At 33.0% G+C, this 22,985-nt stretch overlaps 4 protein-coding genes and 1 long non-coding RNA gene across 5 annotated transcripts; 2 read left to right on the forward strand and 3 right to left on the reverse strand.

The window, feature by feature from the left end:
• The first annotated feature begins 1,703 nt into the window (after positions 1–1,703).
• On the forward strand, positions 1,704–3,984 carry LOC128280926 (uncharacterized). Its single transcript, XR_008271139.1, has 3 exons — positions 1,704–2,041; positions 3,148–3,229; positions 3,919–3,984. It is a non-coding gene; the product is annotated as an uncharacterized LOC128280926 (long non-coding RNA).
• Positions 3,985–6,793: 2,809 nt separating this feature from the next.
• LOC108457248 (serine/threonine-protein phosphatase PP1 isozyme 3-like) lies at positions 6,794–9,784 on the forward strand. Its single transcript, XM_017756207.2, has 4 exons — positions 6,794–7,261; positions 8,359–8,918; positions 9,006–9,227; positions 9,402–9,784. Exons 1-4 carry the CDS (start codon positions 7,087–7,089, stop codon positions 9,447–9,449), a joined length of 1,005 nt encoding a protein of 334 aa, XP_017611696.1. The 5' UTR covers positions 6,794–7,086; the 3' UTR covers positions 9,450–9,784.
• A 768-nt stretch (positions 9,785–10,552) lies between these two features.
• Positions 10,553–12,207, reverse strand: LOC108455264 (U-box domain-containing protein 9-like). The gene is made up of 2 exons (XM_017753845.2): positions 11,553–12,207; positions 10,553–11,455 (listed from the first exon to the last, which is right to left on the reverse strand). Exons 1-2 carry the CDS (start codon positions 11,991–11,993, stop codon positions 10,664–10,666), a joined length of 1,233 nt encoding a protein of 410 aa, XP_017609334.2. The 5' UTR covers positions 11,994–12,207; the 3' UTR covers positions 10,553–10,663.
• A 1,906-nt stretch (positions 12,208–14,113) lies between these two features.
• LOC108455265 (U-box domain-containing protein 9-like) lies at positions 14,114–15,854 on the reverse strand. Its single transcript, XM_017753847.2, has 2 exons — positions 15,141–15,854; positions 14,114–15,032 (listed from the first exon to the last, which is right to left on the reverse strand). Exons 1-2 carry the CDS (start codon positions 15,852–15,854, stop codon positions 14,217–14,219), a joined length of 1,530 nt encoding a protein of 509 aa, XP_017609336.1. The 3' UTR covers positions 14,114–14,216.
• Positions 15,855–17,305: 1,451 nt separating this feature from the next.
• On the reverse strand, positions 17,306–17,961 carry LOC108455266 (uncharacterized). The gene is made up of 2 exons (XM_017753848.2): positions 17,880–17,961; positions 17,306–17,757 (listed from the first exon to the last, which is right to left on the reverse strand). The coding sequence occupies exons 1-2, from the start codon at positions 17,959–17,961 to the stop codon at positions 17,306–17,308; spliced, it is 534 nt and encodes a 177-aa protein (XP_017609337.2).
• Positions 17,962–22,985: the final 5,024 nt, after the last annotated feature.

Genomic DNA, 22,985 nt, shown 5'->3' on the forward strand with positions numbered 1-22,985 from the left:
TAACTCAAGTGCGAAGTTTTCGGGATTAGCAGGATACTATTGCCGTTTTGTAAATAATTTTTCCATGATTGCTTCACCAATGACTCATTTATTACGAAGAATGTTGAGTTTATGTGGTCGATGAATGTCGTGAGCTTTGATCGATTAAAGAAAATGTTAATGAAGCTCCGTCTTAACTCAACCGAATCGTATATACCGTATGTTGTGTACAATGATGCATCTTTAAGTGGTTTGGGTTGTGTGTTAATGCAATGGAAAAGGTAGTGGCTTATGCTTCACGGCAATTAAAACCACATGAAAAGAATTACCCTACACATGATCTTGAGTTAGCTGCAATTATTTTTGCCTTAAAAATTTGGAGACACTATTTATATGGTGAGAAGTGTTATATGTATACGGATCACAAAAGTTTGAAATACTTAATGACTCGAAGGAACCGAACTTAAGACGAGACGGTGGTTAGAGTTCTTGAAAGACTATGATTTGGTTATTGACTATCATCCGTGGAAAGCTAATGTAGTTCTTGATGCCTTTGAGTCGAAAGTCATCCTTGTTTGCACTTCGAGCAATGAATGCTCATTTGGCTCTTAATGAAGAAGGTGTTGTATTAGTAGAATTGAAGGTAAAACCAATGTTTCTTCAACAAATTCGAAGCTGCAGAATGAAGATCCAAAATTGGTCTTGAAACGACAAATGGTTCGGGATAATTTAGATTCGAGTTCAAGATTGATGATGAAGGTATATTGCGCTATCATAATAGGATTTGTGTTCCAAATAATTCGATTTAAAGAATGATATTCTTTCTGAAGCACATAATAGTATGTATTCTATTCATCCGGTAGTACAAAATGTATGGTGATCTGAAAAAGACATATTGGTGGCTGGTATGAAAAGAGAAATTTCAAATTTATTGCAAAATGTTTGATTTGCCGACAAGTTAAAGCGAGCATCAAGTGCCAACGGGTTTATTACAACCCATTATGATTCTGAATGGAAGTGGGAGCATATTTCAATGGATTTTGTGTCGATTGCTGTGACTCCAAGAAAGAAAGATTCGATATGGGTGATTGTTGATAGATTGACAAAGTCGACACTTTATTCGGTCGAAATGATTTTTCACTTAATAAGTTAGCGAATTGTATGTGTCGAGATTGTGAGACTACATGGAGTTCCAATATCTATCATTTCGCATCGGATCCGAGGTTTACTTCAAGATTTTGGAATAAATTGCTAGAAGCTTTAGGCACCAGATTGAATTTTAGTACAGCATTTCATCCTCAAACAGATGGACAGTCAGAGCGAGTGATTCAAATTTTAGAAGATATGTTAAGATGTTGTATACTCGAGTTTGGTGACAGTTGGGAAAGGTATTTACCGTTGGCTGAGTTTGCTTACAACAATAGCTATCAGTCTAGTATAAAAATGACACCATTTGAGGCTCTTTATGGTAGAAAATGCAAGACTCCATTGTGTTGGTCTGAATTGAGTGAATCAAAAATAGTTGGGGTTGATTTGATTCGAGAAACCAAAGAGAAAGTCCGGATTATTCAAGATAGTTTAAAAGCAACTTCAGATCGTCAGAAGTCATATGCGGATTTAAAACGAAGAGACATAAAATATGCAGTGGGTGATCGAGTATTTTTAAAAGTTTTACCATGGAAAAGGGTGTTACGATTTGGTAAAAAGGGAAAATTAAGTCCGAGATTCATAGGGCCATATGAAATTGTGGAAAGGGTTGGTCCTGTGGCTTATCGTTTGGCTTTACCTCCGGAACTTGAGAAGATTCATAATGTGTTTCATGTGTCTATGCTAAGGCAGTATAGGTCAGATCCTTCACACGTAATTCCCCATACTGAAATTGAGCTTCAACCAGATATGACTTATTCAGAAGAACCAGTGAAGATTTTGGCTCGTGAAGTTAAGGAATTGCGGAACAAAAGAGTACCATTGGTTAAAGTATTATGGCATCGACATGGTATGGAGGAGGCAACCTGGGAAACAGAGGAGTCAATAAGATCACAGTATCCAAATCTATTTTCAGGTAACAAATTTCGAGGACGAAATTTTTAAAGGGGGGGAGAGTTGTAACTACTAATTTTCAAGTGGTGTCGGAAATGGTGATTTGAGATCACTAAATTCGACAAATAAGATTGAACAAGATAGTAATTTAATATTTATGAGTCAAGTAAGAATTTAGAAGAATTTGTGAAATGGTGAAATTAGTGAATTAAAAGAATTTATTAGGTCAAACGGGTCAAAAATGAAGTATCGAGACCTCAAAGTCGAAAATCGAGCTATAAATATTTTTATAAATATTTATGGAGTGTCATTGAGTTAGTATTAAAGTTTCGTTAGAAAATTTTAACGTTTGGATGGCTAACTAATTAAAAGGACTAAATTGAAAATAGCACAAAATTTGTTAAACCGTGAGTAAATAGCTTAAGTATTTAAAAGATGGATTTAAAGAGCAATTAGACCCAAAGGTTAATGGCTGGACGGTTTGGGTATGAAATAAGCAAGAAAACAATGTGAACAAGGGTAAAATTGGAAATAGATAAAAGTTAATAGTTAAATAATGATGTAATTGAAAAATCTAGACATTTCTTCATATTTTCTCAGCCAAAACGCCATAGAAGGTCTGGAGAAAGCTTGTTTTCATATTTTTACATCATGTGAGTTTAATTCTTGCTTTTCTTGATAATTTTATGTTTTATGACTTTTACAATTAGGTCCACTTGTAGAATTCATTAGTTTTTGATTTTATGGGTGAAATTGGAAGTTACCCTAGATGGATAAGGAATTTTATGATGAATTATTATTAAATTTAAGTTATAATTTCATATTAAGGTAGTTTTATTAAGTGATTTTGATAGGAAATGATATTTAGGACCTAATTGTGAAAAAGTTGTGAATTGAAGGTTGTTGTTGAAATTCAGAATATAAAAGGTTTTGAAATAGTTTATAATGATAAAATAAAGTGTTAATTGAGAAAAATTAGTTCAATTGATGGGTGAATTAGCGGGGACTAAATTGTGAAAACTGTAAATTTTGGGGTAAAAGTGCAATTTCGAAATTTGAACAGCATAAATTGTGAAGTGAAATAGAAATCAAATAAATGCTAATGAGTAGAAATATTTTATATTATAGATCAAGAATCCAAAGAAGAACGAGGAAAAGAAAAAGTTGCGGAATAGTCCCTAAATTTCAATATCTTCTACAAATTAGCCGGGTAAGTTCATATGGTTGGAATTAGATGTTTATTTGTGAATGATTGAAGTTTATAATGTGTTATTATATACGAATTTGTTGTGGGATTGTGTAGATTTTGTTAATGAAAGAATAAATGTGGAAATGCAAATTAGGAAAAACGCAGGATTGAGTACGTTCGTATCGTGACGTGTGATGAATTGACGGATAAGACCATGGTTGTTCCATGGAAAAGTGTGAAATGTAGGTATGGTATCATCCATACTGAGTTGTGAAATGTAGGTATGGTATTATCCATACTGAGCTGTGAAATGTAGGTATGGTATTATCAAATCCATACTGAGTTAAAAAAATGTAGGTATGGCATTTCCCATACCGAGTTGAAAAATGTAGGTATGGTATTTCAATGAGGAAAACCATACTGAGTTGTGAATCGTGGCATTGAGCAACGACGTACTCAATTTCGTAAGCCGTTTCCTAATTTGATTATAAGAAATAAAAGAGAAGTGATCCAAATGAAAGAGATTGAGTAGTTGTTACTGTTGAGCTCAACTATGTGAATTATTATAACAATGGTTGTGAATCGCAGGAAACTTTAGTAAATGTTTTGGTATTGTTTGGAAATATTATGTTTGGTAAGCATTACTTTTAACCTATGAACTTACTAAGCTTCAATAAGCTTACTTGTGTGTGTTTAATATTTTTATGTAGATTGACTTGAAGTGAAGTGGGTAGATCGGATCAACACAACAAAGCACACTATCCAGATCAATTCCGTAGCTTTTTTTATGTTTGAAGATTTATATGGCATGTATAGAGTTTAAATGAAATAAAGTAAAGATGTTATAAACTAGTTAACAACATTTTGTACTAAAATAGTTTTTGGTTAGTAGCAGTAGTTTGAGTTTGAAAATTTACCATAAATCATGAAAATCTAATTAGAGGTTGAATAAAATATGAAATTAAATCTTATTGAATCTAGTTTCACATAGAGGAAACGGTGTAAGCAAAAGGCTTTCATATCAGGAGATATTTGAATTTCTGTGAGACAAGGTCAGAGTGATTTTGAACTCCCCTGTTCTGATTTGTAAAAATCATTAAAAATTGTAAAAAAATTAATTAGGAGTCATACGATATATGTATGGATTCCTTATTGAGTATATTTTTAAGATAAATAAACGGCTTGGTTATTTGAATTCTGTACATGGAGAAATTTGGTTCGTAGTGAACAGGGGTCAAAGCAGCTGAACCCTGAAATAGGGGAGACTTCAACTAATAAACTGTACGAATTGGCCCAACCAAAAATTCTAGAAAAAAATTAGTAAGTAGATATATGAGCCTAGATTTGGGAAAAATTTACGGATTTGGATTTCGAGTTTTGTAACTTGAGATATGATTTTTTTTCATCTGTAACGCAGTTGGACAGCTTGTCTGGAAAGTGTGATATAAATTGTTTGAATTTGTTTAAGTGCTCAAATAAGTTTAGTAATGCCTCGTGCTCGACTCCGGCGACGGTCTCGGGTAAAGGGGGCGTTACATTTAGAATTCGAGTCCTAGTCTAATCAGTAAAATTATCAATTTATTAGTGTAATTAATTTATTCAGTTCAATTAAATAAATTATTAAAATTTATATAAATAAAAATATTAAAAACACGATTCAACCAATTCAATCTATCTGTCTAGATTAACTAAATACATCATTAAAAAATTATAAAAACAAAAGATATTTAAAATAAAAAATTATAATTCAATTACTCAATTCAATTAATCCGTATCAATTTTAAATAAACTAATTTAATGTATTTCTTCATACTGAAACTCCCAATCAATCCGATTCACCATTCCATTTAGATTCAAACTATCATTATTTTTTCCAGCCGTAAACAATCCAATCTAAGAAGTAAATTATTCCTAAATCACTTTGGCATAAAAGAAGAATAACATCAAATCAAAGGAGTTGAAATTGAAAATGCTTTTTCAATCTAAATTTTAATCCGTCTATTGTCTTCATTTCTTTTTCCTTTCATTTCAGCCGTCATTATTAATCTATTTACTTTTTATCAAATATTTTATAATTTTTATAAAGAAAAAGGACACCAAGAATATATTCTCATGGGCACACACAACAAGAATAATATCTACTAAAATCAAACACAACTTTCGATTTTTTATATCTAGTTTGAGGATTAAAATAGAAGAAGGTGGTGGTTTACGCAGCAGTGAGGTTGTCACGAAAAAGGAAGGTTTCGTTTAGGGTGACGGTGTGGTGTAATACAATACGTTTAGTTTATTTTTTATCTCACACTATAGTATTATTGTAGTATCTAATTTTACCGTCATCGTTATTTTTACACTAACCGCAGTTAAATGTACCGCCCATCTAAACTCACTCGAAGTAGGGAACAAAAATAATATTTATAGGCGAGGATGATCATTTCTTAAAAAGGGAAGCCATGAATTTTATTTGAGATTAAGATAAACTTATAAAATTTTGAAGGGTAAAAAACGTATAAAAAAATTTATTCAAAAGTTAAAAGATTTAATTTAAATTATTTATATTTTGAGAGAGATTAAAGTGAAAATTTCTCATTCAATCAATGGATCAAGGTAGTTGTTTATCTCTTCGCTTCGATGTTGATCCCTTCTCCCTAAGTCTTAACATGTGTTTGCTCTAGTTTTGTCATGGTTGATCACTTATAAAGCATGATAGATTTTTAGATGATGATGGAATATCTCACGTGTATTTCATGTAAAATAGAATTCAACACCAAACTTTAATAAGGTAGATCAAAGATGTATTGTGTGTTGAGCATGAATATGCCTGTGAAGACTATAATTGATGAAATATTGTCCACAAGTAAAATCATCATTGACGAAGTTAAGACCATACAAAATAAGAGTGACGATGCCTATTCTAATAAGGTATTGGTAACAAATTCCAATGAACATAACAAAAATAGTTTAAATATTAAATAAAAACGTTAAAGTCTATTTCATTATTTAAAATAATATTGAAAAGTTTGAAATATATTATTCATATTACTCTTAATATATTTTGAAATTAAATTTAAATAAATATAAAAATAGTTTGAATAATTTTAGATCCATGGATTGATATTTTTAGTTAAAATATATTTAAATTTTTATATTTTTGTACATTTAAAATTTAATTGCTCTATTTTTATTTCCATAAATTTAATTAATTTAATTTTCAGATTTCAAATGTCAAATTTAATTGTTAATACCGTCAAAGTTATTCTATTAAATTTATTAGGTGACATTTTAAAACAACAAAATATTCCATTAGTGGTCGCGTAACAAAAAAAAACTTTAAAATGAATCTAAATTAAAAAAAACTTTAATATTGTTAATTTTTAAATACAAAAACTAAAAATAAAAACTAAAATTCCTTAAAATAAAATTATAAAAACTAGACTCTTAAAATAACAAGAAAATAAGAGGATTGATAGGAACCTCCAATATTAATGAATTAAAGATAAAGTTTTGATTTAAAATATAAAATATAAATTATGAAAAGGAAAATTATTATATTTTAACTTTGTGAACCCAAAAATTTTCAAACGTAAGCATCATTTTAAAGAAAATATAAAAGCCAAAAAGAAGGGAGGGAAGAAATCGCCCGCTCACTATCAACGACCAGTCCGTGATTAAACATTCACTTCATTCTTTTCCCAAAGATAATTCTCCTTCACTTTCACAACAAGATCAAAGCATGTAAGTGGTGCAAAGACTTTTCTTTTCCCCTTTATTCTTTGATTCTTTCTCTTTTGTTTCCTTTTATCTTCTTGGGTGTCTATATCTTCTTCTTCTTCTTCTTCTTGTTTGGTCCCAAGGGTTATTTAGGGTGGTTTTGTATTATGGATGCTCGTGTTCTTGATGGTATAATCAATAGGTTGCTTGAAGTTAGAGGTAAACCAGGGAAGCTAGTCCAGCTTTCTGAGTCTGAAATAAGGCAGCTTTGTCTTGTTTCTAAAGATATCTTTTCCAGGCAGCCTGTTCTTTTAGAGCTTGAAGCACCTATTAAGATTTGCGGTATCTTCTTTTTACTCTGTTTTTTTTTTTAAAAATTAAATCTGTCTCTCTGTTCATAATTATGGATAATTTTGACTCTTTTTGAAGTGGGGGGGGGGGGGGTTGCCATTTTATGTGTTCACTTGTTGTTTGATGATTTGTTTCTGGAAAGTTTTTGTGTTCTTATGTTCATAAAATTCTTCATTTCTGTGATGGGTATGGCTGAATTTAAACTACTTAAAATGGGTTATCTTCGATTTATTTTTGGAGTCAAGCTTGAAGTTATTTTTGTTGTATGGGGCCTATGGGCGTTTTGATAGCAATTAGACCTTCTGCATGTTGTATAACACTAAGATTTATTTGATTATTTCTGAAAAGTTTTCAAATTTAGTTTCCTTATGTAGTATTAAAGGTGCTGATTCATGAATATGTTCATAAAAATTCATCATTCCTATGATGGGTATGGCTGAATTTAAACTACTTAAAATTGGTTTATTAAATTCTTGCTCACGAGATTGTGGATAAAAATACCATATACCATTTACTAGAATTTAGATTGTATTTTGTCCTCTTTACTAAAAAATTAGGTAAATTAATCATTGTAAATTAAATCAAAGAGCAAATTACTCCTTTTATTAAAGATTCTATCAATTTCTACCTTTAAGAATTGGTCTTATATGTTCGAATGAGGTACACGTGGCATATCACATGTAATTGTCTGGTTATTCTACTAGCAACACCCCTTTTTAATAGTAGAAATAGATGAAACTTTTAGCAAAGAAAACTGGCTTGTTCTTTGATCTAATGGACAAGAACTAATTGATCCATTTTTTGAGTAATAGGGTAAAATACAATCTAACTCCTACAGCAGGACTTCCATGGTAATTTAACCGGAGATTGCGCAATTTGACTGCAACTGCATATTTTGCATAGTGTGAATTTGTTTTCCACTTTTGGAGGTTTCTTAATTCTTATTGCTGCCATAGCCATAAGCTTCGCGATATTCTGTTTTTGAAATTCATTTACACTCAGTCTGACTAAGATGGGATTCATTGAGAAACCTAAGCATAAATCATACATAACATGTTTCTTATTTGATGATTATTTTCATGATCCAGGAGACATTCATGGTCAGTATTCTGATCTCCTGAGGCTATTCGAGATTGGTGGTTTCCCTCCTCATGTCAATTACTTATTCTTGGGGGATTACGTAGATCGTGGAAAACAAAGCCTCGAAACGATATGCCTTCTCCTTGCATACAAAGTCAAATATCCCGAAAAAGTTTTCCTTCTAAGGGGCAACCACGAATGTGCTTCAGTGAACCGCATCTACGGATTTTATGACGAGTGCAAACGAAGATTCAATGTCCGGCTTTGGAAAGTGTTCACTGATTGTTTTAACTGCCTGCCTGTGGCAGCTCTGGTTGATGAAAAAATATTCTGCATGCATGGTGGACTTTCACCAGAGCTCCTTAGCATGGACCAGATTAGAAAGATAAAGAGGCCTACTGATGTTCCAGACTCTGGCTTACTGTGTGATCTACTATGGTCTGATCCTTGTAAAGACATTCTGGGATGGGGTCCTAATGATCGGGGAGTTTCCTATGTGTTTGGTTCCGACAGGGTGATCGATTGTCTCAAGAGGCTCGATCTTGATATCATATGTCGAGCACACCAGGTTTAAATTCGTTCTACAGGAAACATTTGTTAGATTCTTATGGCTTCGGGTTCCTTTGTCTAATTGAAAGATAATCTATGCTTGTAGGTGGTTGAAGATGGATATGAATTCTTTGCTAACAGGCAACTTGTAACCATATTTTCAGCACCAAATTACTGCGGCGAGTTCGACAATGCTGCTGCCATGTTGAGCGTGGATGAGTCTTTAACTTGTTCTTTCCAGATAATAAAGGCTGCAGATAAGAAACCGAAGTTTGGGTTTGGAACCTTAGCTTCAACCAAGTCTTCCATTACTCCTACTAGAATCAAGGTATGGAGTCTCAATATGCATTTCCATTTGGGGTTTTTGTTATTGTTAAGTCTTAATGTAGACCCAATGGCATATAATATATGGAGGATCATACACTGATGTTCATCTTCGACTATGTTCTGAAAACGGGCACTTCAAAGAAAATGAAAAGTTCGGGTAACATTATGTTTGCAGGAGCAATGGCCGGAGCAAGAGGAAGAAGAGGGGTGTCATTTGATGTGATTTGTTGCTTTCTTTTGATTTAGAACAACACATACAAGGAAAAAAAACATAAGGCCAAGAAAAAAGAAGAGAAAATAAGGCCAAAAAAGAAATGCTACTTTCTAGATGGGGACAATAAGGCATGAAGTCTTTTGAATGTACATCTGTCAATCCAGATTCATGGATTTTGCATGAAGATAATAGGGATCTTTGGACTTGAGCTGTTTATCATTTTTCTTCGTTGTTTGGAAAATATGTAGAAATGGTGGTGAGGAGGGCTTAACTGCACTGGAGCCCTGGGGATATTAATGGTGTCAAAATTTGAGTGAATCATTAGTTTTTTTTAACCAATTAAATTATAACCAATTAAGCATGATTTGATGGTACGTTTTAAAGTGTATGATTGAGGTTTCTGTCATTCTTACATTGCATGAGATTAAAGAAATCAATCATAGTTTGTTAATATGAATATATAAATAATATGTTAGTACAAAGTAAATTAGTGTTTGATTACCTGAAGTATTGGGTAGTGCTAAAATATATTATACTCTTAAAGAGAGAATGCATATTTGAATTTTGAAGACTATGAGAAAAATAATCACAAACTCTTATCGTGGATAGTAAATCGGATATAAAAATATAAAAATTTATTGAATAACAAGTGGAGTAATAAAAGATAAATTTTATCAATCTTAAGTTTGTTCATTGGCTGTAATTTTGATTCCTTTTGCTTTCGTGATATATTCGTTAATTTTTTATACAATTCTTATTGCTACACATAGTACTTAAAATTTTAAATAAGAGGATAAACAATTTAAGGGCATTAGATTCTATATCTATTTTATTATTAATGTATTTAGAATTGAATCAATAATCAAACCAATCAAATTATCAATTTCCTATCAATGAATTCAAAGAAAATAAATTATTAAATTTTTATAAAAAAAAACTAGTCAATTTTTTTAACTTGATCCATGCCAATTTTCAAGATGAACCGGTTTTACACCTCTAACGACATTGGTACCCCTGCCTGCCAGTCCTTTCAAACAACACTGTTTTCATCATAAGCAAACAATATTTGAATTTGTTTAAGAAAGAATGAAACAAAATATAAAAAGAATGGTTTCCCCTTGGGATTTTATTTCATCAAGCAGCACATATAAAGCTAGAATAAGTTTTTTATTTGTTTTTAGCCCCTTTGTTCTACAAATGTTTTCAGAGTAGTCCCTTTAATTTCATCTGCGCGTGAAGAACCACATGGCGGCACTGCAGATGTCTTCAGCATGTCTGGAACTGGTATGTCTTTTATGCTCAATCAACCGTCGGAAAGCATCAACTTCCTCATCTCTAAAAACGGTGTCTTGACGTGAAGATAAAACTGCAAGAATCCTCAGTAGCCTATCAACAAGTACACCTCTACCGATCTTCCGCAACACAATCTGCACTGCCCCTAATTTATTAAACTCTGCTATGTTCTGATATACAGTACAAAGGCTGAGTATAGCTGAAGCAGCATCAATCTTTGCCAACGGATCCCCTACTCGTACGAGTTGGAGCAAAGCCGTGGGAGCCATGGATTTTCCGATGATGAACTTGTTCGATTCGAGTGACAATAGCGATACGAGAGCCATTGCAGCACTTCTCTTTGTTTCAGTGGTACCATAGTAAAGAGCTCGAGTAAGCACATGGATGACAATAGGATGTTCCCCCATATGTTGTTTATTGATGTCATCGGTTGAAATGTTTAAAACTGTTTTGATCAAATCTTCTTGGAGCTGGAATTTGGAACGGTACACGGTGACCGATATTGGACCGAGCAATCTCTTGATACTGTCCGGGATCTCAGCAAAAACTGCCCTGCATGCTGGTTGTGACTTTGTCACCATTTTAAGCTCTTGAGCAGCTTCCTTCGCATCAGAAAATGAACAATACAACTTGTGAAGCAACATGTTTACTAAATCTCGACTCTTCTCCATCATCTCTTGGCTTTTTAGTTCAGCTTCATTCGACTTCAACCAGTCTAGGGCCTGAAAATTGATCAACATCCATAAAAGATTCTCCAAGAATTAGATTACAAGTTTACAACATTAAGTAAAACCCATTAAAGAAACAAGAAAGTCTAACCTCGGTTGAAACCGAGACAAAGGGATCACCCATAATGAGTGGTGGAGATGAAACAGTATTGTTGATTAGCTCATTCAAGACTGACTGAATTTTAGTATCCATTCCAATAATAGCAGATCGATTCAACTTCATCTCTCTTAAACGAGACAAGATTCTTATAGATTCGCTTAGTATATCAATTCCATTGTCATCTTCATCTTCAAGAATCATTGTTACTACCATCTGAAGTTCTTTCTTTAACTCCCTTACTTCCCTTGCAGCTGCTGATGGCTCCCCTGTTTCAGCCATTGAAGATGATTCCTTCCCTTTTGTTGATGATGACTCCCCTGTTTCAGCCATAGAAGATGGTTCTTTCCCTTTTGCTGATGATGACTCCCCTGTTTCAGCCATAGAATATGGTTCTTTCCCTTTTGCTGCTGATGACTCCCATGTTTCAGCCATTGAAGATAGTTTTTTCCCTTGTGCTGAAGATGACTCCCCTTTTTCAGCCTTGAAGAAAGAAAAAGAACTAACAGTTTCTTGGTTCTTTCTACTTTGAGCACTCAAAGAAAGAAAATAAAAGGGGAGTTCAACTAGCAAAAGAGAGAAATGAAAAGAAAAGATTGTAATCTGGACTGAATTTTCTCACCCTTCTCCCTTTGTGCTATATATATTTATACTTATATAGAGGAAACTATTGTTAAGCTGTTTTTAATCATCCAATTATTTAAAATTACAAATTAGTCACTAAATTAATTAATTTTTTTTAAAAAAATCCTGAAATTCCACCTAATATACTTTCCATGTGAGATTAAACAAATAAAAGTTAAATCTTAACCCGCCCTCCCCCAGCTTTTTACTTTTATCAGAGAAAACGTCCCAAACCTTGGTGATTAGCCTCCGAGCTTCAGGTGAAAACCATGGCAGAATCTTGAAATCTCCTCTGCAAATTTTCTTATACATCGCCACAAAGTTATCATCTTGAAACAGTAAAAATACCCCACAATACCAAATATCCGCCTTAGCTTTTCTCATTATTTTGTTCTTTTGTTTACAATCTTTGTGACTTCAGTGAAGGTTCAATGACCCAACATACAACCAAGCTCGGTTTTAGCTTTATCCGCCATTTTTGAACTTTAAAAGTTCAAGAAATAGAAAAAAAAAAACCCTTTTATCTAAAGAGAAAGGATTGTATGAAACAACCATGTTATCTGTACTTTCCAATAGTTTTATGTCACATTAGTATTTTTATTCGTACTGATATAATATAAAACTATTAGAAAGGGATACAGATAACGTGACGTTACTGTTTCATACAATACTATTCCTTATCTAAATTACAATAGAAGTGACAAAAATAAAGAAATGGAAGACTAAAAAATGAGAGAAGAACATGTGAGTGAGTGAGTCAACGAATGAATGAATCACATGTCTTCGACGTGTTTACTCTTGTATGGAAATTAGGTAGCTTTTAAAGTATATTTGGTGGAAATTCAAGAATTTTTTAAAATTCCACATCATTCATTTATTATCTTTTATCGATACTTAACAGAACAGGATAAAAAAAACAATTTCAATTAGTTTGGTGATTAATTTGTAATTTTTAATAGTGAAGTGACCAAAATAAAAGTTTAATAATAATTGAATGACCTATGGTGAAATTTACCCAATATAGTGTTGTCAATTCTAGGAAATAGGAATGATTGAGAGGGATATTTTATGTCAAAATAGGTTAGAACTTGACTGACCAATTATTTTCTATTGCTATGCAATTATATTTTGGCATAATATTAATCTAATTTTGTCAATTTATTCTTTATTTTTAAACTATATTTGATTTTCAACTTTTAAAGAAGTTTAATTTGAGGAATAACCTTTTTTAATGAGTTAAATTGTTATTTTTAATTAAAATATTGATTAAAATATTAATTTTTAAATAGTGCAGTATGTATGATAATTCATATATAGTCCCTCTTTTTTATATTTTTAAAATTTATATATATATTAATTTTGATTTTTAATTATTGAATATTTTATTATTTTTAAATTATTTATTAACATGACATATAAAATAAATAATGTCATGTCAATATTAAGTATAAGTGGACTACCGATAGTTATTATGTTAATATCACTAAAACTTTAATGTTTTAATCAAAATTTTCGCTAAAAAATAATTTAACTATTTTAAAAATAATAATTATCAAATTTAGCTAAACGAAAGAATAAAAACGAGATTAACAAAAAATATAAACATTAAAATCCAAATTTAACGTTTCCTCAAATAAGGATTATAGTAATTAATTTAATTAATGGAATTATGCTCGAAATTGCTTGTGAAAAAGTACTAAAGCTCAAATCAACACTCAAATGCTCATTTACTATGAAAATCAATTAGCATGATTATGAAATAATGATAAATTTAACTATTAAAATATTTTTTTTATGATTAGGTCCTAATTTTTTTAGTCAGCTTTTAAATTTAAGCCGATTGGAATTGAAAATGAAGATTCAAAGCAAACAATATTTGAATCTGTTTGAGAAGAAGAATGAAATCAAATGTAAAAAGAATGGTTTCCCCGTGGGATTTTATTTCATCAAGTAAGACATATCAAGCTAGAAAAGGTTTTTATTTCCTTTTGGTCCCTTAGTTCTGAAAATGTTTACAGAGTAGTCCCTTTAATTTCATCTACGCGTGAAGCAAGGTATGGCGGCACTAGCACTGCCGGTGTTTTCAGCACGTTGGGAACTGATATTTCTTCTGTGCTCAACCAAGCGTCGGAAAGCATCAACATCCTCATATTCAAAAAAGACGTCTTGACGTGAAGATAGAACTGCAAGAATCGCCAATAGCTGATCAACAAGTATACCTTCATCAATCTTCTGCGACATAACTTTGATTGCCCCTAATTTATTAAACTTTGCTATGTTCTCATGTACAGTACAGAGGCTGAGTATAGCTGCGGCAGCATCCTCTATGTCTACAAATCGAAGCAAAGCCGCGGGAATGGTGGATTTTCCGATGATGAACTTGTTCGATTCGAGTGACAATAACGATACCAGAGTCATTGCAGCAGTTCTCGTTGTTTCCATGGTTCCAGTATAAAGAGTGCGATCAAGCAAAGGGATGACACTAGGATGTTCCGCCATATGTTGCTTATTGTTGTCATCGGTTGAAATGTCTAAAACTATTTCCATCAAATCTTGCTTCATTTTGAGTTTGGAAACTCTGTAGCTCAAATCTTGCTCGAGTTCGGGATCGTAATAGTCCTCGGACAATAACGGACCGAGTAATTTCGTGATGCTGTCCGGGAGCTCGGCAAAAATTGCCCTGTATGCTGGTTGTGACTTTGTCAGTTTGCTAAGCTCTCTAGCAGCCCTCACCTTATCAGAAAATGAACCAGACAGCCTTTCAAGGTGCAGGTTTGCCAAAAGTCGACTCGCGTCCATCATCTCTTGGCTTTTTAGTTTAGCTTCATTCGATTTCATCCACTTCAGCGCCTGAAAATTGATAAACATCCATAAAAGACTCTTCAAGAATTACAACATTTCTGGAATGATAATACAAGAAATCAATTAAAACCCATTAAAGAAACAAGAAAGCCTAACCTGGTTTGAAACCGAAACAAAGGGATTACCCATGACGAGTGATGGAGATGACATAGGAGAGTCGCCGTCTTGCTTAGGTGGCAATACTGCTTTACCTTTATCATCATCCATTCCAATAACAGCAGGTTGATTCAACTTCATCTCTCTTAAACGAGACAAGATTCTTATGGATTCGCCTATTGTATCAATTCTATTGTCATCATCATCATCTTCTTCAAGAATCTTTCTTACAACGCTTTGAAGTTCTTTCTTTAATTCCCTTACTTCCCCTGTTACTGATGATGATGAATCCCCTGTTTCAGCCATTGAAGATTGTTCTTTCCCGTTTGCTGCTGGTGACTTCCCTTTTTCAGTCATTGAAGATGGTTCTTCCCCTGCTGCCACTGGTGACTCCCCTGTTTCAGCCATTGAAGATGGATCTTTCCCTGTTGCTAATGATGACTTCCCTGTTTTAGTCATTGAAGATGGTTCTTCCCCTGCCACTGCCGGTGACTCCCCTGTTTCAGCTATTGAAGATGGTTCTTTCTCTTTTGCTAATAATGACTCCCCTGTTTCAGTCATTGAAGATGGTTCTTCCCCTGCCGCTGCCGGTGACTCCCCTGTTTCAGCCATTGAAGATGGTTCTGTTTCTTTTGCTAATGATGACTCCCCTGTTTCATCAATTGAAGATGGTTCTTCCCCTGAAGCTGCCAGTGAATCCCCTGTTTCAGCCATTGAAGATGGTTCTTCCCCTGACGCTTTCTTTCCCTTTTGCCGATAATGAATTCCCTGTTTTGGCCACTGAAGAAAGAAAAAGAATTAAAACCTTCTTTGTTCTTTCTACTTTGAGCACTCAAGAAGAAAATAAAACCGGGGGAAGGGGGGTTCTAATAGCAAAAGAGATTGATGAAAAGAAAAGATTGTAATTCGGACTGAATTTTCTTAGCCTCTCCCTTTGTGCCGTATGTATATTTATAAACTACATTTCATTAAATTATTGTTAAATTTTCTTTTTGTCACTCAAGTTACAAATTCGTCACTAATTTGTTTTTTTCTTTTCTTTTCCGTTAAGTGCATAACAGAGGAATGACGTGGAATTAAACAAATCTTGAATTTCCACCTAATATATTTTAAAAGCCACCTAATTTTCCTGCCAGATTAAAAAACAAATAAAAATTAAATCTTAAGCCACCCTCCCCAGCTTTTCTTCTTTTATCAGAGAACTCCCCCCCACCAAAAAAAAAAAAAAATCATGGCGGACACTTGAAATCTCCTCTCTAAAAATCTTCTTATACATCGCCATCAAGTTATCATCTTGAAACAGAAAAACCACCCCCACAATACCAAATATCCGCCTTAGCTTTGTCGTACCCGTTTTGTTTACGATCTTTCTTTCTCATTCTTTTGTTCTTTTGTTTACGATCTTTGTTTGATCGTCATGATATCAGTAGTTCTTCATAAACTTTAGTGAGGGTTCCATATTTTTCGTGGAGCAGAGATGTGTTCTCGGTTTTAGCTTTATCCGCCATTTTTGAACTTTAAAAGTTCGAGAAATAGAAAGAAAAAAAACCCCTTTGTTCTGAATTTCTGTATATTTATAATAGAAGTGACAAACATAAAGAAATGGAAGATTAAAAGAAGAGGGAAGAGCATGTGGGTGAGTAAGTCAATGAATGAATGGATCAACTGTCTTCGACGTGTTTCCGGTGACAATTCCAACTGTCGATGGATCGCTTATGGTGGCCTCGAAGCTCAGGCCGCGTCAATGATGAACTTTTCATATCTTTACATTCCCAAAAGGGTCTTAAAATACGGTGTATTTTTCATATCAATTCTACTAATGATTGAGAGGGATATTTTTTTTTTTTTTGAAATAGCTGGGTTGTATTGAATAAATTAAATAAACAGAATCCTAAAACAAAATCAGCCCGTTTGACCATGAAAGGCCTGCCAGGCTTTGTAAAATAAAATAACATAAAACATAAAAAAGCAACCCAGCATTAATGAGCTGTTATTTCCTACAAATCTTCCTAAAATCTTCATTTTCATTTACAACTCCTGGAAAGGACAAAAGGCTGATATTCATTAAGTTCTCTTCTTCGAATCATACACCTGTTGGAATTCTCATCCACATCCCCGATCAATTTCTGCCTCCGTGACTCTCTTCCTTTATGTATGATAATGAATCATACACCTTGAATCGGGGGCTTCCATTCTGCTCTAATCAGGCTAGAGGCAAGTTTTCCCCGTTTAATGCTGTTTAGTTCTTGTAAGTACTGTACGCTAAATCTTGTCGTCTCTGCTCCTGACATTTTCTTGCCTTCGTGGATCCATTTGTTTCTAGCCGACCAGATAGCCCAGATGGTGCATAAGAAGGATTGAAAAATATCAATACTGTTGTTGTGCACAGTCCAGGTAAACCATTCCATGAACCATTCCATGAATTCCATATTTGCTACTCTTTCAGGCCAGTCAAATTGTAAGCTATTCCATGTTTCCTTTGCAGCAGCGCATTCTCGAAAGACATGGTCTCTGTTCTCTACACCCTGCTGACATCTTGGGCAGATGGCGTCATTAGCTAGTCTTTTAATGCGTAGATTTGATAGTGTAAGAAGGTAGTTTAGAGTGACTCTCCAGGCTGCAATTTTTATTTTTGAGGGGAGGTCACTATTCCACAATTTTTGTAGCATTCCCTGTTTCCATTTGGGTTGCATCTATTATTATTGATGGGGTTGCCATGTAATAGTAATCTGCACCCACTTCGGACTGTATATTCACCCGTTGGTTCGCCTCTCATCCTGTGAGATGAGAGTAAGCGGGATTTAGAGTATTCTCTGAGCATCTTCTGCGAAGAAGGTAGCTGTAATCAACTCTGTTTTCCATGTTCTAGTATTGCTATCAATCAGATCTGCTACCTTCAATAAATTCTGATTTCTCACTATTTTTCGAATATACAGATTTCTATCCTTCGGAGCCCAGACATCCTCTTCAATACTAATATTCTGGCCATTTCCCTCCCTCTAACACATTACCCTCCGCAAAAGGCCTTTTGTGGCCCATATACTTTTCCAAGTATATGAAGGTAAGTTTCCTAGCTTACAGTTTAGAAGTCAGTTTTTGGATAATATTTAGCCTTCAATGTCTGTGCTAAAAGAGAGTTGGGGTTTTCAATTAGTCGCCATCCTTGCTTATCAAGGAGTGTAATATCTCGAAAATTTTTACAGTAAAATATTATCCGTGATATAGTAAAATAAGGAAATAAAGTGACAAAAAGGGAATTTTTGAGTTATGTCAATATTGGGAAGTATATTATGATATATTAATTTAAGAAAGGACTAAATTGCAAAGATGAGAAAAGTCTTGTTGCACAAGAATAAATACTCAAAATTTAAGGGGTTAAAGTGTAAATATAAAAAAGTTGAAGGACTAATGGTGCAAATATTTTAAGGGTGGAATGATCTAGAAACCAAGAAAAATTGATGAATTAGGACCAAATTGAATAGGTGAAAAATTATGAGGGACTAAATCGTAATTTTACCAAATTAAGTGATGACTCAAGGATGGAATTCTAAAAGATCATGAAGGGCAAAATGGTCAATTAGTAAGAGAGAGAATTCTAGAATGTGATGATTATGTTGATGATATTTTAAATTAATTAATTAGATAAATGTTATTTTATTAATATTTTTATGAGATATTTATTATTATTATATTATTATTTATTTAGTATAAAAGGAAGGAAAGATTAAGAATTAACATTACATTTCCTTTCCCATGCAACCAACGTTAGAAGAGAAGGAAAAGAAAGAAATTTTGTTTTCTTTACAATTTGGTCCTTTCACCAAAAATTCACCATTTTCACCTAGAAATCAAAAGAATTTCCATAGCTACTAAGAGAGAAAAATGTTAAGGAGACCATGGGGAGTTAGAATATCAAGCTGGATTCAAGAAATAGGAGCTGGAGGAGAGAGAAAATCAAGTTAAAGATTAGTATCAATAGAACAAGGTAAGTATATCAAGATTTCAATACGTTTTTAAGTTTGTTATTATTGACAAAGCATGGAAATAATGTTATAGTAGAGTTTTCTTACATAAGGTCCTATGTTCTTGATATGTTAGTGAAGAGAAAATAAGAGAAAGTGATGAGAAATGGTGTAGAAAAAGAAAATAAGGGTGTTATAACATGGTAATTAATATCTTGTACTAAAACAGTTTTGGACAGCAGCAGTAGTCTAACTTTGAAAAATCATCAAAAATTGTAGAAATCTAATTATAGGATAAATAAAATATTAAATTAAATATTATTAAGTCTAGTTTCTTATAGAATAAATTATGTAAGAAATGGTATTGTAAATCATGAGATATGATGAATTTTGTGAGACAAGGTCAGAATGATTTCAGGTTCTCCTGTTCTGACTTTATAAAATCATAAAAAATTGGATATAAATAATTATGGGATTAAATTTATATTTTTAGAATCCTGAATGAGTCTATTTTCAATAGAAACAAACGGGAACATCATTCGAATTCTGTACGAGGAGATAATTAATTTTTAGTGAAGAAGGGTCAGAACTGTAAAATAGCAGAACAGAGGTAATTTTAAAGAATAAACTGTACTTATTGGCTAAACCAAAAATTCTGAAAATTTTGTGGTAAGAAGATATATAAGTCTAGTTTTAGGAAAGATTATAGGATCTTAATTTTGAGTTCTATAGCTCCAGATATAAATAATTTAGTGACTATGACGCAGATAGACAGCTTAAATATTCATAAAAGTAAATAATAAAAATTATGGATAATGTTACTTACAAGTTTGTTATCTACATTAAGGATGTAGAATGGAGAGGATGAGGAGGAAAAATATGTATGAATATTCATCTAGCATGGCTAATTTGTATATTTAGGCTCAGGGACTAAATTGAATAAAATTAAAACTTTATGGGCAATTTTGTAAAAATGTCAGAAATTACCAAATTGCATGAAATGGATTATTTTATTATTTAAATTAAAAAATTGAATGAAATTATTAATTTAGTTTAAGATCGGGGGAAAACATGTTTTAAGGATTAAATTGAAAAGTGTTGAAATTATGGAAAATTCTGATATTTTATAGAACTCATGAACTGTTATCAATACATACGAGAATAATAGCTGGAAATAAGGATTAAATTGCAAGAATTTTATTTTCCCTTACCCTAAGGATGAAATCGTCATTAATTAAAAGTTTAGGGGCAAAAATGGTAATTTTGTCTAGAGCATTAATTAAATGCATTATAATATGAAATGAATGAAAATGATGATTAAATTTATTTATAAAGATCCGGACGACTTAAATATGAGACTTGATCGTAGAAAAGAAAAGATATCGAATTAATGAAATTATAAACACAAACAAGCAATGAGGTAAGTCTGTGTAACTTGAATTATATTCTTAAATGCTTGAAATGTATGTTATTGATGTGAAAATAATTTGAATGTTCATTATATGAAAATTGACGGAACATTGATATATTTGATAAAAAGGGGAAGAAATCTCGGTTGAATAAAAGGAAATTTCAATGGATCTCTGAAAAGGAATTGACGGTAAAAAGGATCTAGCCCGGACGGGTGATCCTATCCTGATATAGCCCTCCCGAAGAATACGTGTAAATGGATTTAGCCCGGACGGGTAATCCAAATTAGGATCTGAATTTAGCCTGGACTGGTAATTCAGATCCAAGCTCATTAGAGTAATTGTCGTTGCGGATTTAACTCGACCGTAATCCCGACAATACTCTATGAGTTTATATTACGTGGATTTAGCCTGACCGGTAATCCCACCGTAAGGATGAGGTTCACGGAGTGTGCTCTCGATATGAAATGTGTAAGACCATGGTTGAAAGATACCATGGCAATCGATATGAAATGTGTAAGACCATGGTTGAAAGATACCATGGCAACTCGATATGAAATGTGTAAGACCATGGTTGAAAGATACCATGGCGACTGATATGAAATGAATAAGACCATGGTTGAAAGATACCATGGCAACATGACGGGAAATGAATAAGATCATGGTTGAAAGATACCATGGCAGCGTGACATGAAATGTGTAAGACCATGGTTGAAAAATACCATGGCAACATGACAGAAAATGAGTAAGACCATAGTTGAAAGACACTATGACATCATGTCAAAGACAAATAAGACCGTGGATGAGAGACGCGATGACATCTATTGAACAATTGATATTCAGGTAATATGTATCAGATGACGAATGGTTATATGAAATAGTTGTGTGAAATGTTTACAAGAACGGTCATATGGAAATATATGTACAAAATAGTTGTATGAAATAATTATGAAGATAGATAAACAAAATAAGAATAAGTACATGTAATATAATTTATGTTAAGTTTGATATAAACTTTACGGAATAAATATACATAAAATATATGGAAATGATGGTGCATGAAATATTGATATAATGAAATGATTGATATATACTTATGAAGAAACGGTAAGAGAATGATATGTTTCATGACATGTACATATATGATTATCTTTGATATGTTAATATAAGGAAATTATGTAAGTAAAGACAATTATTAAACTCAAGTGTAACATGTCAAGAAAATAAGTATATAAATGTTGAATTTATATGAAATATATGCAAGTATACTAACAATGATGTTGTTTGACGCTTAGACAAGTGTCAAGCTATTGATTGAATGGTAACATGTTTAATTATAAGAAGTATTGAAATGGTAAGTACTTAGATGAAAATAAAATTTAAGATTTTGCGAAATTTTTTTTATGATCCCAATTTAATTCTGGTTGGTTTTTAATGAATTTTTGGGGCTTCGAGGGCCCAATAGAGAGACGTTATGATTATTTTCAAAATATTCAGTAAACTCCGGTAATGCCTCGTACCTATTCCGGCAATGGATACGGGTAGAGGGTGTTACAAGGAGGGCTAAATTAAACTTTTCAAAATTACAATAGTCGATACCACCTAATTCTTTTAATTCACATAAGTTTTTCCATGAGCACCAGTGTATTCCCCTTTTTCCGAACCCCTTTTGCCACCAATACTTTGCTATAAGTTGTTCCATATCAATGCATACTGGCTTCGATAGTAGAAAGCATCCCATTGTATAAGCTGGAATTGCTTGTAGCACAGCTTTAATGAAAACTTCTTTTCCCCACTGTGATAATAATCGAGAGCCCTAACAATCAATTTTTGCTTTGATTCGATCTTTAAGGTGTTTGAATGCTACCATTTTCCTTCTTCCCACCATATTTGGCAAGCCCAGATATTTCTTTGTGTTATTCATCCTATTCACCCCCAATCTACTTACAGTAGTCGAACAAAATATTTCAGTTGTGTTTAAACTAAAGAAAACTGTGGACTTTCCATAATTAACGCATTGTCCCGAATAGGCTTCGTATTTTTTTAAGATCCTTTCAAAAATTCCTGTACCTTTTTCACTTGCTTCCCCAAACAGAATGCAATCATCCGCAAAAAGAAGATGAGTGAGGGCCTCGTCTACTCGCATTTACTCCTTTCAGCATTCCTTCCTTACTTGCAAGTCTTAATAGTGTAGACAGTCCCTCGCTGCATATAAGGAACAGAAAAGAACTCAAAGGGTCCCCTTGACGTAGGCCTCTCTCAGGACGAAATACTTCCCCTGGTTTTCCATTCAAAACAACCGAATATGAAATCGTACTGATGCATCTCATAATAAGCTGAATCAAAGACTCGTCGAATCCCATTTTAGCCATCATTTGTTCCAAGAAAATCCATTCCACCCGATCATAGGCTTTGCTCATGTCAATATTTAGAGCCATCAAACCTTTTTTCCCGATCCTTTTATTCTTCATAGA

Source organism: Gossypium arboreum, chromosome 9 (genome assembly GCF_025698485.1).
Source record: "Gossypium arboreum isolate Shixiya-1 chromosome 9, ASM2569848v2, whole genome shotgun sequence".
NCBI lineage: Eukaryota > Viridiplantae > Streptophyta > Magnoliopsida > Malvales > Malvaceae > Gossypium > Gossypium arboreum.